The 16979-nt window shown below is 38.0% G+C and overlaps 1 protein-coding gene across 6 annotated transcripts in view; it reads left to right on the top strand.

Moving 5' to 3' along the window:
* The window catches only part of NEXN (nexilin F-actin binding protein), a 62787-nt gene extending 45815 nt beyond the window's left edge, over window positions 1–16972 (top strand). For 3 of the 6 annotated variants that reach the window (XM_062191602.1, XM_062191600.1, XM_062191603.1), the window contains 4 exons: window positions 1593–1814; window positions 15181–15366; window positions 15603–15960; window positions 16045–16972. In XM_062191602.1, the coding sequence (XP_062047586.1) occupies window positions 1593–1814; window positions 15181–15366; window positions 15603–15960; window positions 16045–16058 (780 nt within the window). In that variant the 3' untranslated portion in view covers window positions 16059–16972. Of the gene's footprint in view, window positions 1–1592; window positions 1815–15180; window positions 15367–15602 lie in introns of all 6 variants that reach the window. The other 3 variants (XM_062191601.1, XM_062191604.1, XM_062191605.1) reach the window with 2 other exon arrangements.
* Window positions 16973–16979: the final 7 nt, after the last annotated feature.

The raw sequence follows: 16979 nt of genomic DNA on the forward strand, positions 1-16979 counted from the left end.
AATGTGTATTAGGAGTACCTGGCAATATTTTACCACTTCATTTAGTGGGATTAGGGCTAAGTGTGTAAGTATTATAAAGGACTAGCAATAAGAAGTTATGAAAAGTCATGGGAAAGGAAACTAAAAGAACAAGATAAAATGGTATGAAGAATTGGAGTCCAGTTTTGATTGACTGCTTTTCTTTCCTGGAAGAATACATAATTGAGAATACAGGCAATATGTAGAGAAATACAGGGATTTTACCAGACTATCTCTGGAAATATTTGTTAGTTTGAGTGTTAAGAGTGATATCTAACTTTTTAAGACTACCATAAAGTCAAAGAGAAAATTGTAGAGATATTTCCCTTTCAGTTTGGCAATGAAGAAAATCATGCCCAGTGGGTTAGTAACTAGGCAAAAGACCCTGCAGTATCAAGAGCCAGAAATATAATTTTTATCTGACTCCTGGCCCAGTGTTTCTTAAGTTCTATTTGTCTTCTCCTAATAAGGGTCTTCTTACAATTCCTAGTAAAAAATAATCTTGCCATGTATATTTTAGTTTTAGCAGGTTTTCATGGAATATTAAGAGGTTTCGCCCATATATCCTGACAAAAATAGTTTAAATGGAATATAATAAAGTCTTTTTTTAAAAAAGATTTATTTATTTGAGAGAATTATAGAGAGGCAGAGGCAGAGGCAGAGAGAGACAGACAGACAGAGACAGAGAGATCTTTCATTTCTTGGTCCACTCCCCAGGTGTCTGCAACGGCTGGAGCAGCCGATCCAAAGCCAGGAACCTCTTCTGGTCTCCTGCATGGGCGTAAGGGCCAAGGCACTTGGGCCATGTTCCACTGATTTCCCAGGCCATAGCAGAGAGCTGGATTGGAAGAGGAGTAGCAGGGACAGGAACCAATGCCCATATGGGATGCTGGCACTGCAGGTGGCGGTGGCTTTATCCACTACGCCATAGCACCAGCCCCTTAAATTTAAGGTAGCATGCAGCACTTCTACTTAGTCAGTTTGAACAGTGCATTTAGGCAAAGGATTATTTATGCTTTTTTTTTTCTAAATAGGAAATGGTTCACAGTGTTTGGAGGGTTTATTGCACAAACTACTGTAGACCCCCCTTGTCTGCAGTTTCACCTTCAGTTACTTATGGTGAACTGTGGTCTGGAAATAATGAAAAGTTACAGAAATAAAAAAAATTCCTAGGTTTTAAATTGCATACTGTTGTGAATAGCAAGATGAAATCTTTATATCCTGCTTAACCCCATCCAAGATGTTAATCATCCCTTTGCCCAGCATATCAATGCTGTATATGCCATACACCTTGTTAATCATTTAGTAGCTGTCATGGTTATCAGCTTGATTACCAGGGAATCATGACGAGTATCCTAATTTTACTTAATAATTCCAAAGTGGAAGTCATTTACACAAGTTGCTAAGCTGTATGTAAGAATGAATAGAAAAAGAACAGGACCTACAGGGTTTGGTACTATCCAAGGTTTCAGGCATCCATTGGGGGGTCTTAGAATATATTCATTCCCCTCATATAATAGCGGAATTATTGTAATTCACTGATAGTCATATATAAAATCTTAATTTTTTTGAAGGAAGAGGAAGAAACTGAAACTTTTGGATTGAGCAGAGAATATGAAGAATTAATCAAGTTAAAAAGAAGTGGCTCTATTCAAGCTAAAAATCTAAAAAGCAAGTTTGAAAAAATTGGACAGCTGTCTGAAAAAGAAATACAGAAAAAGATAGAAGAAGAACGAGCAAGAAGGAGGGCAGTTGACCTTGAAATTAAAGAACGAGAAGCAGAAAACTTTCATGAGGTACACAACTTTTATATTTAATGTAGTTATGGTACAGTAATGCTGATAAATTTAACAGAAATAACATTGGCTTTGAAGTAACTTTTAATACTTGAAATTAACCACTGGTATACATAATTACCTGGGAACTAAATAGCAAATTCACATTTCTTGAGAGATTTTATGACCGCCCACTCTACCATTTTTTCAAAATGACTTTATCAGCATTAAAACCTATCATAAATATCAAATGGTTCACTCTAGAAAAAATGGTCCCAAAATATTTACATATTTTTATTTCCAGTAAAACCAGTATATATTTAAGGTGAACTCGATTATTCTTTCGTATTTTATAGATGAGGCCTATAAAGCCTATATGATCTATTCACAGCAACAATTCAGTGCAAGAGCTTCCATCAGAATTCCGATGATAAAAGTACTTCCATACATAAAATAAAGAGGCAATCAATGACCTGTAATGTCCCTTACAACCTTACAACAATTTCCAGGATTATGAATATTGGCTCAAATGGGATCTGGAATTTTTTTACTTGCATTTAACCTATATTCTAAAATATTATTAAATATTGTTATTAATATTCTTTATTATATAATTATAACCACTATATAACACATTAATATCATATAATAAATATTACCTATTAAATATTCAACTAGCAAAATAGATGTGGGAAGTTAGGAAGGAGGGCCTTCAGGAGACACTGTGAATAAAAGGAATGAAGAAATTATGTACAAATTATTGGACTACAAGCAAATCTTTATTGAGGTAAGCACAGAATGCAGGTAATAGTATATGAACATGCAAGCATAGGTGGCATGACCGTATAAAAGCCTTTGATGCCTCCCTTAACAGACTTTTAAAACACATGGTGATATCATCATCAAATGGATATCTTTATAGTTAGGTCATACTGAAGGTAAAGATGTATGTAACACAAAAAAATTAGAATGCCTAATGTGTTCCAGGGAGTGCTGTGGACACTGAGACTCCATCAGTGATTACACTTGCAGTCCCTACTCCTGTGGCACTCAGAATCCAGTGGGGAGTAGAGGAAAGGAGGATGAAAAACAAGTGTTTGGTTGTAACAAACAAAAGTGATGGGAATAAATAAGGTGGAGTAAGAGAAAAAGAGTAACTTTGCCTATGTTAGATCCTCTGTTGTTTTGGTGATGTATAAACGGATGTAATATGCTCTCAAGTTCAGTTTAGTATGGCTGAATTATGATTGTTATTAAGTGCTATGACAAGAGTTATATATCCAGTGCTATGGGATCCAACTGAATGGAGTCAACATAACTAAGAGAGGTTTAACAAAGCTGAGAAAATGGCAGGCTAAGTGGGAAGGATGAATAAAAGCTGCAGAAAAAGAGGGGGAGCATTCTAGATTGAGGAGACAATGTGAATCAACTGACAGGTTGTAAATATTTAACTGGCAAGTGGAAAATAGGTTCAAAGTATTATCAGGTAAGGCTCAGAGAATAATAGGTGATAGGATACAAAATTGTACAAGTGGGTTATAGCTCATTAATGAAAGTGAACATCAATAATCAAAAATCTTATCTTAAAAATAGTTATTTGAAAGTCAGTTATAGAGGTAGACAGATCTTCCATCCGCTGGTTCACTCCCCAGATGGCCACAATGGCCAGGGCTGAGCCAAGCTGAAGCTGGGAACCAGGAGCTTCATCTGGGTCTCCCATGTGGGTAGCAGGGGCCCAAACACTTGATCCATCTTCTGCTGATTTTCCCAGGCCATTAGTAGGTAGCTGGATCAGAAGTGGAGCAGCTGGGACTTCAGCCAGCACCCATATGGGATGCTGGCATTGCAGGCAGTGGTTTTATCTGCTATGCCACAACGGTAGCTCCAATAATCAAGATTTTAATGAATAAATTAATTTTTCATATTTATGATAGACTTGTTTATGAAAGAATTCTGGGATCTTGGTAGATGAAATGGAACACAAACATGAAGAAAAACAGACTGGCTATGGAAAGGTGGTTGCTTAGGAGTCTGATGTTACTTCAAGATTACCAGGGAAACTAGATGATGCTAGAGAAATCAAATCTAGAGAAGTGGGGTGAACAATTTGTTTTGGATATGTGAAATGTAAGCTGTATTTGAATAAGGTTAAGGAAAGATGGTCTGAAACAGGTCCAGAACTCAGGAGGGGAGGAGCTATAGATTGTAACTTTTATGGACAATACCTGAAAGGAGTAAAATGCTTTACAAAGAGTGTACAGGTGAGTAATAAAACCCTGGAGGGGGCAGGTGCTGTTGCATAGTAGACTAAGCCTCCGCCTGTGGTGCTAACATTCCTATGAGTACCAGTTCAAGTCCCGGTTGCTACTCTTCTGATCCAGCTCTCTGCTATGGCCTGGGAAAGCAGTGAAAAATGGCCCAGGTGCCTGGGCTCCTGCACCCATGTGGGAGACCTGGAGGAGGCTCAGCTCCAGCCACTTTCATCTGGGGAGTGAATCAGTGGATGGAAGACCTTTCTGTCTCTCCCTGTAACTCTAACTTTTAAAGAAATAAAAACCCTGGAGTTTGAATGTTGGGGTAAATGTGTTACAGAAGGTAAAATTCAATCAACATTTCATTTGCTTCCTTTTTATTTATTTATTTATTTATTTTTGGCTAAAGGTAGTAGTAAAGTCTCATAGCAGTCATATCTATCCCTACAAAATATGTAGGTTAAGAATAAAGGAAATAAGGTAGATAAGTGAATTCTTCCCTCCAGAAACCTTTTATTTCAGGAATACAGACTTCATGCTCTTCATAAATACAACTTTAGGAATATAGTGATTCTTCCCATCATATCCAGTGTCCCACCCATACTCCTACGCTTTAACTTCCTCCCTCTCATATTCCCGTTCTTATCTTTTAATAAGATCTACTTAACTTTATACACATATGATTAACTCTATACTAAGTAAAGAGTTCAACAAATTGTATGAAAAAAAAAAGTTTCTCAGTCGAAACAAGGACTGTTCAAAGACATTGCATCTTGAAGTATTAATTTCACTTCTATAGATTTCCTTTTAGGTGTTCTATTAGTTATCACAGATCAGGGAGAACATATGGATTTTGTTCTTTTGGGACTGGCTTATTTCACTAAGTATGATGTTTTTGTTTCATCCATTTTGTTGCAAATGACAGGATAACAAGTTTTTTTTTTTTTTTTTTACCGTTGTGTAGTATTCCATGGTGTATATATCCCATAATGTCTTTATCCAATCTTCAGTTCACAGGCACTTGGGTTGATTCCATGTCTTAGCTATTGTGAATTGAGCTGCAATAAACATGGGGGTACAGGGCCGGCGCCGTGGCTCAACAGGCTAATCCTCTGCCTTGCGGCACTGGCACACTGGGTTCTAGTCCCGATCGGGGCTCCGGATTCTGTCCCGGTTGCCCCTCTTCCAGGCCAGCTCTCTGCTGTGGCCAGGGAGTGCAGTGGAGGATGGCCCAAGTGCTTGGGCCCTGCACACCATGGGAGACCAGGAGAAGCACCTGGCTCCTGCCATCGGATCAGCGCGGTGCGCTGGCCGCAGCGCACCGGCTGTGGCAGCCATTGGAGGGTGAACCAACGGCAAAAAGGAAGACCTTTCTCTCTGTCTCTCTCTCTCATTATCCACTCTGCCTGTCCAAAAAAAAAAAAAAAAAATCATGGGTGTACAGATAACTCTTTCATATGCTGATTTCATTTCCCTTGGGTAAATTCCCAGGAGTGGGATGGCTGGGTCATATGGTAGACCTATAGTCAGATTTCTGAACTATCTTCAAACTGTCTTCCACAGTGGCTAAAGCAGTTTACATTCCCACCAACAGTGGATTAGGGTACCTTTTTCCCCATATCCTTGCCAGCATTTGTTGGTTGTTGATTTCTGTATGAAAGCCATTCTGACAGGAATGAGGTGAAACCTCTTTTTGGTTTTAATTTACATTTCCCTGATGGCTAGTGATCCTGAGCATTTTTTCAGCTCTGTTGAACATTTGGATTTCCTTTTGAAAAATGCGTGTTTAAGTCCTCTGCCCATTTCTTAACTGTGCTGTTTGTTTTGTTGTTGTGGGGTTTCCTATCTCTTTGTATATTCTGGTTATTAGTCCTTTATCAGTTGCATAGTTTGCAAATAATTTCTCCCATTCTGCCACTGCCTCTTCACTTTGCTGAGTGCTTCTTTTCCAGTGCAGAAGTTTCTCAATTTGATGTAACACCATTTGTTAATTTTGGCTTTGATTGCCTGTGCCTCTGGGGACTTTTCTAAGAAGTCTTTGCCTATGCCAATGTCTTGTAGGGTTTCCCATTGTTCTCTAATAAGTTGATGGTATTGGGTTGTAGATTTAGGCCTCTAATCCATTTTGAGTGTTGTGAGTGTGTGTAAGGTGTAAGATTGGGAGGGGTCTTGCTTCATACTTTTGCACATGCGGAGACCCAGTTTTCCCAGTACCATTTGTTGAATAGACTGTCCTTGCTACAGGGATTGGTTTTAGCTCCTTGGTCAAATATAAGTTGGTTGTAGATGTTTGGATTGATTTCTGGTGTTTCTATTCTGTTCAATTGGTCTACCCATCTGTTTTTGTACCAGTATCAGTCTGTTTTGATTATTATTTTCCTGTAGTTATGTCTTGAAATCTGATATTGTCATGCCTCACACTTTTTGTTGTATAAGATTGCTTTAGCTATTCAAGTTCTCCTGTTTTTCCATTTGAATTTCAGCATCATTTTTTCTAGATCTGAGAAGAATGTCTGTGGTATTTTGACTGGTAGTGCACTGAATATGTAAATTGCTTTCAGAAAAATGGACATTTACATGATACTGATTCTTCCAATCCATGAGCATGGAAGATTTTTCCATTTTTTGCTATCCTCTTCTATTTCAATCTTTAATGTTTTGTAATTCTCATTGTAGAGATCTTTGACATTCTTGGTTAAAGTTATTCCAAGGTATTTGATTTATTTTGTAGCTATTGTGAATGGGATTGATCTTAGAAGTTCTTTTTCAGTCTTGGCATTGTCTGTGTATACAAAGGATGTTGATATTTGTGTACTGACTTTATATCCTGCTACTTTACCAAACTCTTCTATGAGTTCCAATAGTGGCTTGGTGGAGTCTTTTGGATCCCCTGTATATAGAATCATGTCATCTGCAAATAAGGATAGTTTGACTTCCTCCTTCCCAATTTGTATCCTTTTCTATTCTGTTCCATTGGTCCATCCATTTTTGTACCAGTATGAGACTGTTTTGATGATAACTGCCCTGTAGTGTATTTTGAAATCTTGTATTGTGATGCCTCCAGCTTTGTTTTTGTTGTATACGATTGCTTTAGCCATTTGGGGTCTTCTGTATTTCCATATGAATTTCAGCATCATTTTTTTCTATATCTTGGTGTTTTGATTGATATCATATTGAATCTGTAAATTTCTTTTGGTAATATGGACATATTGATGATATTGATTCTTCCAATCCATGAACATGAAAGATTTTTCCATTATTTTGTGTCTCCTTCTGTTTCTTTCTTTAATGTTTTGTAATTCTCATTGTAGAGATCTTTGACATCATTGCTTAAGTTTATTCCAAGTTATTTTATCTTGTGTGTGTGTGTCTGTGTGGCTATTGGGAATGGGACTGATCTTAGAATTTCTTTCTCAGCTGTGGCATTGTCTCCATATACAAAGGTTATTGATTTTTGTATGTTGACTTTATATCCTGCCACTTTTTGAAACAATTCTGAGTTCCATAGTCTCTTAGAGGAGTCTTTGGATCTCTTATATATAGTATCATGTCATCTGCAAATAGGGATAGTTTGACTTCCTCCTTTCCAATTTGAATCCCTTTGATTTCTTTTTCTTGCCTGATGGCTCTGGCTAAAACTTCCAGGGCTATATTGAATAGCAATGATAGAGTGGGCATCCTGTCTGGTTCTGGATCTCAGTGGGAATGCTTCTAACTTTTACCCATTCAATAAGATGCTGGCTGTGGGTTTCTCATAAACTGCCTTGATTGAGTGGAGAAATGTTCCTTCTATACCCAAATTACTTAAAGTTTTCATCATGAAAGGGTGTTGTATCAGATGCTTTCTCTAAGTCTATTGAGATAATCATATGGTTTTTGCTCTTCAGTTTGTTAATGTGTTGTATCACATTGATTGATTTGTGAACATTGAACCATTCCTGCATACCAGGGGTAAATCCCACTTGGTCTGGGTGAATGATCTTTCTGATGTGCTATTGGAATTGATTGGCTTATATATTTATATAAAATATTTTATACTTTATATATTTTGCATTTATGTTCATCAGGGATATTGGTCTGTAGTTTTTGTTCTCTGTTTTATCTTGCTCAGTTTTAGGAATTAAGGTGATGCTGGCTTCTTAAAGAGTTTAGGAAGATTCCCTCCCTTTCAATTGTTTTGAATAATTTGAGAGTTGGAGTTAGTTCTTCTTTAAATGTCTGGAAGAATTCAGCAGTGAAGTTATCATTCCTGGGCTTTTCTTTTATTACTGATTCAATTTCCATCATAGTTATTGGTCTGTTTAGGCTTTCTATGTCTTCTTGGCTCAATTTAGGTAGGCTGTATGTGTCCAGGAATCTATCCATTTCTTCTGGGTCTCCTGAATTATTGGCATACAGCTCTTTGTAGTAGTATCTGATGATTTTTTAAAAATGTCTGTGTTGTCTGTTGGTACATTTTCTTTTTCATTTCTAAACTCATTGATTTGGGTCTTCTCTCTTTTTTTTTTTAGTTGTTCCATTGGTGTGTCAATTTTATTTTTCAAAAAAAATCTCATTTTGATGATCTTTTGCATTTTTTGTTTCAATTTTGTTTATTTCTTCTCTAATTTTTATTATTTCTTTTCTCCTACTATTTTTGAGTTTTGTTTGCTATTGTTTTTCTAGGTCCTTGAGATGCATCAATAGCTCATTTATTTGTTGCCTTTCCAATTTCTTGATGTAGGCACAATTGCTATAAACTTTCCTCCTAACACTGCTTTTGCTGTATCCCATAAGTTTTGATATGTTGTATTGTCATCTTGTTTCCAGAAACTTTTGATTTCTGTCTTGATTTCCTTAGTGATCCAATGTTCATTCAGAAGCATGTTGTTCAGTCTCCAAGTGTTTACATATGTTCTAGAGATTCTTAAGTTGTTGGTTTCTAGCTTCATCCCATTGTGATTAGAGAAAGATGCATGGTATGATTTTGAATTTTTGAATTTGCTGAGACTTGTTTTATGGCCTAGCATGTGTCCTTTCATTGAAAAAGTTCCATGTACTGGTGAGAAGAATGTGTATTCTGCATTTGTAGGATGAAAATTTCTGTAGAGATCCATTAGATACATGGTGTGGGTTAACTCTATTGCTTCTTTGATGATTTTCTATCTGGTTGATTTGTTCACTGCTGAAAGTGGAGTATAGAAGTCCCCCATTACTATTGTATTGGAGTCTATGTCTTCCTGTAAATCCATTAACATTTCTTTTCAATAGCCAGGTGCCCTGCAACTAGGGGAATATATGTTTATTATAATAATATCTTTCTGTTGAATTGATCGCTTAATTATTACATAGTACCCTTGTCTTTTTTAACAGTTTTTATGTTAAAGTCTATTTTGTCTGGTATTAGTATGGTAACACCAGCTCTTTTTTTGGTTTCTGTTAGCATCAAATATCTTTTTCTATCCTTTCACTTTTGGTCTGCATGTATCTTTGTTGGTGAGATGTGTTTCTTGTAGGCAGCAAATAGATGGGTTTTGTTTTTTAATCCATTCAGCCAGTCTATCTTTTAACTGGAGAGTTGAGGCCATTTATATTCAAGTAATGACTTGGACCTGCCATTTTCCCATAAATATTCCGATTGTTTACTTTGGATCTCCTTTGTACTTTTTTGTAATTATTTTTATAGAGTTAGAGAGAGAGAGAGAGAGAGAGAGAGAGAAAGATCTTCCTTCCATTGGTTCACTCCCCAAATGGCTACCACTACGTCAGAACTACGCCAATCTGAAACCAGGAGCCAGGTACTTCTTCCCGGTCTCCCATGCGAGTGCAGGAGCCCAAGCACTTGGGCCCTCCTCCACTGCCTTCCTGGGCCACAGAAGAGAGCTGGACTGAAGAGAAGCAACTGGGACCAGAACCTGGCACCTATATGGGATGCCAGTGCCGTAGGTGGAGGATTAGCCAAGTGAGCCACAGTGCCAACCCCCTGTACTTTTTTTTCTTTTAAATTTATTTATTTTTTTGAAAGAGGAAGAGTTAGAGAGAGGCAGAAGCAGTTAGAGAGAGGTCTTCCATCTGCTGGTTCAATCCCCAGATGGCCACAATGGCTGGAGCTGTGTTGTTCTGTGAAGGCAGGAACCAGGAGTTTCTTCCAGTCTCCCATGTGGGTGTAGGGGCCCAAGGACCTGGGCCATCTTCTACTGCTTTCCCAGGCTTTAGTGGAGAGCTGGATTGGAAGTGGAGCAGCCAGGACTTGAACTGGAAACCATATGGGATACTGGCATTGCAGGCAGCAGCTTTACCTGCTATGCCACAGCACTGGTCCCCACCTTTGTTTTTTTTTTTTTTTTTTTTTTGACAGGCAGAGTGGATAGTGAGAGAGAGAGAGAAAGGTCTTCCTTTTTGCCGTTGGTTCACCCTCCAATGGCCGCTGCAGCCGGCGCATTGTGCTGATCCGAAGCCAGGAGCCAGGTTCTTTTCCTGGTCTCCCATGGTGTGCAGGGCCCAAGCACTTGGGCCATCCTCCACTGCACTCCCTGGCCATAGCAGAGAGCTGGCCTGGAAGAGGGGCAACTGGGATAGAATCCGGCGCCCCAACCGGGACTAGAACCTGGTGTGCCGGCGCCACAAGGCGGAGGATTAGCCTGTTAAGCTACGGCGCCGGCCCCCACCTTTGTATTTTTACTGGGAAATTTTCTGCCTTCACCTTCTTTCATAGTGATGACCAGGTTTCTGTGTGTAGCACATCCTTAAATTTTTTGTAAGGCTAGAGAAGTGGTGAAAAATTCTTTCAGCTTCTGTTATGAAAGGTCTTTATTTCGCCTTCATTCCTAAACAAGAGCTTTGTAGGATACAGTATTCTGGGTTGATAGTTTTTTTTCTCCTAAGACTTGGAATATATCTTGCCATTTTCTCCTAGTGCGTAGAGTTTCTGATGAGAAGTCAGCTGTCTCATTTGAGATCCTCTGAAAGTAATCTGGCATCTCTTGAGCACACTTCAGAATCTTTTATGTCTTACTGTGGAGTTTGACTACAATGTGTCATGGTGAATGAAGTTCTTTTCTGGTCATGTCTATTAGGAGTTCTGTGTGCTTCCTGTATTCAGAATTTCCTTTCTCCAAATTAGGGAGTTTTTTGTAATTATTTCACTAAAAAGGCCTTCTAATCCATTCTCTTTCCATGCCTTCAGGACCTCCTGAGACCTGTCATTTGATAGTATCCTATAAATCTCCAACACTGTTTTTTAGTTTTCTTATTTTTTTTTTTGGTCCGACTTTAATATTTCCAGAGATTTATCTTCTATTTCAGATATTCTTTCTTTGGCCTCACTGAGTCTGTTCTTAAAGCTTTCCACTGTATTTTTTTTATTTGTTCTATTGAATTCTTGATTTCCAATACTTTGATTTCTCTTAAAACCTCAATTTTATGGAGATTTTCATTGTTGTAATGTACGAATTTATGAATTGGCTCCTGATTACTTCTAAGTAATCCTACAATCAAATTTTTGAATGACTTCTTGTATTTCATCAAACTTTTCATCTTCACATTCTAGTATTGAAGTATTGTGTTCTTTTGGGGGTGTCAAGTTGTCTTCCTTATTCTTGTTTCTTGAATATCTACATTTACCATTAGGCATTTATGGTGATACTTGTTGGTTCCCCCAACCCCTCCCCTTGCGATGGCTTTTATCTTTGAACTATGCCTTGGTGGCTTAGTGGATTTCTGCTCTTTCAGTGAATATCGAGGTGTGTGCTGGGTGTGGCCAGGGAACTCTGTTCAGTGCTCCAGGGTGATGGAAGTGGCTAAGGTGATGCCCAAGTTGGGTGTGGTAATTTTTATTTTAATTAGAGGTTTGTTCTGCTCTGTTGGCATAGTCTCACACCGAGTTCCTCTCCTCATAGGAGACTAATGCCTGAGTGCTAGCCCAAGTGGGAACAGTTTTCATCTGTACTTCCACAAGAACCACACAAAGGATCCGTGCATTCCTCATTGTGAACACGGATCCTACAGCAATGACCCTCACCAGGTAATCAGGTAGCTCTGAGCATGTGGATCCATCCTTAGAGACTGCCCAAAGTCTCAACCACACCCTGTATCCAAGACAGCCAGTGTCTTGGCTGTGCCAGCACACAAGGCTCCCACAGTCATGAGCTCCCAGCTCCTTCAATTCTCCCAGCCAGAATCAGGCATCTCCTCTCAGCTGGTTGCTGGGAACATGGACAGGAGCTGGCACAGCTGTTAATATGTGTTGAACATGGTGCCCACTCTCTTTAGCTAGTCACAGGATGCAGGTGCTGGGTGGTTGGGGAGAAACATGACCTCCCCCTCCTTTTTCCCTCTAGGTTGGCAGGTACACTGTCCCCCAAAGGGTTCCAAGCTGGATTCATGCTAGGCTCTTCCCACAGCTTTGTTGCCAGTGACTTGGGCTGCTGCAGTCTGGTCTCACCTCACTTCAAAGCTGGTGTGGTGCTGAGGCTTTCAGCTTCTGAGGTCATGAGCTGTGCATTTCCACACCATCCATGTAGGTCATTAGTGTCCCTCTAGTTTGTGTTGAGTTTCCTCTTCCATTTTCTCCCAAACTCTTCCCTGAGACTGTACTCTCTCCACTTTATTTAAACTAGAGCAGTTAAGTTCCCTCCATATTCTGTCATCTTGACTCTGGTGACTTACTTTTACTGGTTCTTTTGTATAAATGGAGTTTCTTATGAAGGATGCTAAAATCCCTCCTTTCTGTGTTAAAGGTCATTGACAGAGTGTTGAAAAACTTGTTAGCAGTTCTTGCTGAGTGCAACTACCAGAGAAAGGAAACCCTCCACGCCAGTTTGAACCACTACAGCAATTTCCTCTATCTTCTTTCAAGGTCTAAACCAATCATCTGATAAAGAATTCCATCCCAACTCCTTTAGAACTTAACCTATACTACCCATTTGGTACTCAAATGCCTTACCTTAGTGTTTGGCTTTTTTTTTTTTCAAAACTATTTGAAACACTGGCTGACAAGGGACAGATGGAGCTTTCATCCACTGGTTTCCTCTCCAAATGGCTCTGATGGCCAGATCTGGGCCAGGCTGAAGCTAGGAACTCCATCCTGATCTCCCACAGTTGGCAGAGGCCCAAGTACCTGAGCCATCTTTAGCTGTCTTCCTGAGCACATTAGCAGGAAGCTGGATTGGAAGTGCAGCAGCCCTCTGAAATGGGATGCTGGAGTTGCGAGTTGCAGACTAACTCACTGCACTACAATTCTGACCCCATGTATAATGTCTGACTTTCAAGTTAGGTTTTCTAGTAAGGTTTATTCCAAAATCATTCTATACATGGATTAATGTGGCTTTTAATATTCCTGTGCTGAGGATATTAGTGCCCTTAAAACCATGTACCTAGAGAACGAAGTTAATTCCATTTACCATGACTATCTGAGTAGGGTCCTTTAGCAGAAACATTAACCCAGCTTTTCAAAAGTTCAAGAGTTGACAATTATACTTACCTGGCTGCTCATAAAATTTCTTCCAAATAGCTCATGAGGAATTCCTTTATTCAAATTTTAATATGTAAATGTAGGTTTGAGGCAGATAAATGAACAGTTAGCAATTTACACAATGTTCTATGCTAAAGCCAGGAAGGCAAATTATTAACTGAGGTTTTAGTCAGAAAAGCAGTTATCGAGTTGAAATATCTGTTACTGAAGCTGGGCAAGCAATACGTAGAATTAAATGTATAAGATATGTCCTTTTTTAAGTTTCAGAAAAGCCTGATGAAATAACACTGGAGTAAAAAAAATTATTTTTCTGTATAACAATAAAAAAAACCTAGCATAATTCACCAGTAAATACCTGTAGCCAAGTATTAGGTTTATCAGCTTAAAGTAATAGTGGAAACAATTTATGCATCAGATATCTGTCTGATGTTCTAGAATTTCCAAACACCAAAGTCTGACTCAAGAAAACTAGAAAAAGTATCCAACTTTACTACTTTTCATTGAAACTTAGGTGCAGCTGCTGACATGAAACCTCATGAATCAAGATACTTGGCAGGGCCCAATTTCTGTTTTTAAAGCCCAAATAAACCATTATTTTTTAAATTACAAAAAGATTTTCAAGGGCAGAGAGCTCTCCCATCTAATTACTCACTCCCCAAATGCCAGCAACAGCCAGGGCTAGGCCAGGCCTAGGCCAGGCCCAGAGTAGGAGCCACAAACTCATCCCAGGTCTCTCATGTGGATAGAAGGGCCCAAGTACTTGAGCTGCCTGGAAATGTGTGCATTAGCAGGAAGCTGGAATCAGAACTTGAACCCAGGTACTCCTGTATGGGATGCCAATGTCTCAAGTAGCTACTTCAACTGCTGCACCAAGGCTCACCCTAAGATTGCCTATATGAAGGCAATTAACCTATAGCTTGTTTCAAAATTTCCTTTTAGTTGGATATGGTACCCTGAAACAATTTTCACCATAGAATTGTGTAAGTGGTGAGATTTCCACAAAAGCAAAATTTACAAGAATTAGCAAATAATTTAGAAACTTTTTATGAAATGTACCTCTGTAATACCTCTAAAACAGTCTCAAAAGCTATTAGTGATCTAGCACCACCAAACTGGCTTTTCATTTCACTTCTTTTCCCGTATTTCCAACTGGGTGAGATAACACATCATTCACCTTTATGACTTCACCATGTTTCTTCCAGCTGTTGCCTCTTTCAAGAGTTGTCTCCAGTTTTTATAGCTGTAAACTGCCTTCCCTGCCACTTGGCCATTAACTATTTGGACAGAATCCTATTTGAGGACACAGCTCTAACAGTAAGGAAGGAAGTCATGAAGTTGGAAATAACAGAAATTATACTTCATATTATGTTGTAGGATGATTAGTATGAATTCTTGTGCAAAGAGCATATTCTAACAATGTATAGTATTGTATTCTGACATTTTACTATTCAGTACTATTAAAACAAGCTCTGAATTGCATGAATAGGCTTTGAACCTAGAGATATCATGTGATTTCTGCATTAGGAAAAAAGTATCACAATTAAGAATGCTTTTACTGTCACTTTCCCTGAATTGAGAGAAAATTTGCATATCTGCAAAATGCATGTTAATTATTTTGTGCCTATGAATAACACCTTCAGAAATATTAACAAGCAATTGTTATTCTTGGCCCATTTCCTTGAAGGAGGAAGATGTTGATGTAAAACCTGCAAAAAAAAGTGAGGCTCCATTTACTCACAAAGTAAATATGAAAGCTAGATTTGAACAAATGGCTAAGGCACGAGAGGAAGAGCAACAAAGAAGGATCGAAGAACAGAAGTTACTCCGCATGCAGTTTGAACAAAAGGAAATTGATGCAGCGTTACAAAAGGTACCAGACTTGCATATACCTTATTTTCTAAGGATGCTTTCCTTAAAACCAATTTTATGAAGGATTAAAAATGTAATAGCTTTCAATCTACTACAATGTTTACTGTAGAGTGTATTTTGTAGTAAGCATGTTCACATGTTCTTTAAAAACCATTTACCTTCAATACCCTGACTAAATCACTGCCCTGAAAATACTGCACTACAAATGTGAATCTGAATGCATTTATTTTAATACAGAAAAGAGATGAAGACGAAGAAGAAGAGGGCAGCATCATGAATGGCTCTACTATTGAAGATGAAGAGCAAACCAGATCAGGAGCTCCATGGTTCAAGAAGCCTTTAAAAAACACATCTGTTGTAGATAGTGAGCCAGTTAGATTTACTGTCAAAGTAACAGGAGAACCCAAACCAGAAATCACATGGTGGTTTGAAGGAGAAATATTGCAGGATGGAGAAGACTATCAATATATTGAAAGAGGAGAAACTTACTGCCTTTACTTACCAGAAACTTTTCCAGAGGATGGAGGAGAGTATATGTGTAAAGCTGTCAACAGTAAAGGCTCTGCAGCTAGTACCTGTATTCTTACCATTGAAAGTAAGAACTGATCACTCTTTTAATCTTTTATTCTTAAATTTTTCCTTTAAAACAATCATTTTTCTTTCTTTCTTTTTTTTTTAGCTGATGACTACTAGCTCCCATCCCCTGTCCTCTGGAACTTTCTCTCTCCAACATTCTTACTGCATCCATCCTTTCTGTGGCGGGGCCAAAAAAGCAAACCAGAAGTGCCACTATGTTGACTTCTTCCTTTTCATAAGTCTTCAAATCACAAGTTCATCTAAAGAGTATCTTCTTTTATTTACAAATGAGCACCAGATTTATATTATGCAGTAGCAATAAAATGTATTTAACAAACAGGGAAAGTTGATTAATTATTCAATCGGAACTCATTATAAAGGCTGTGTATTTCCTTTAAGAGTTTACAGCAATTATGTTTAAAAAAGAAACCCTTATTTTGCATGAAAGAATGCCATCTATGAACCTTTACAAATACAATTAGTTTGAAATAGCTGAGACAATGAATTTGGAACTTTTCAATTTGAGTGGGCTTTTTTCCATATTTTAAGTACTTGATTTTTGATTGTTATAGTTTCAAAGTTTTTCTTAAGCTGATATATTGAGGAGGAGGAACATCTGTTCTTTCACAGGAAAAGAGAACCATGGGGAAAAAAATAGAAAACCATTGCCTATAGTGTTCTGAATGTTACATTTAACATGTATTTTTTTGAAGGTGTGTAATATACAAGCAAATTTATAAAGCAAATATATGTTGTGATCTTGCCTAAAATAACTATTTTAATGAGAAAACTTTATATTAATAGTTCATGCAGGAGAAAACAATTTCAATATAATCAAAGGTTTAAAGATCTAAGAAAATTAAACTTGGGGGAAAATGGCAGAACTTCAACCTAAAGTTACAATCTTTAAAATGTTTGTAAATAATTAGCTATTGTGTTCTATTAAGTTGTTTTATATTTTAATTTTCTGGAAGACAAATTTATTTTACAGTGTAAACCAATAATAAAGTTAACTTGTGTATTAAAAAGTCCTTCTGT

This window comes from Lepus europaeus, chromosome 5, assembly GCF_033115175.1.
Source record: "Lepus europaeus isolate LE1 chromosome 5, mLepTim1.pri, whole genome shotgun sequence".
In the NCBI taxonomy this organism is placed as follows: domain Eukaryota; kingdom Metazoa; phylum Chordata; class Mammalia; order Lagomorpha; family Leporidae; genus Lepus; species Lepus europaeus.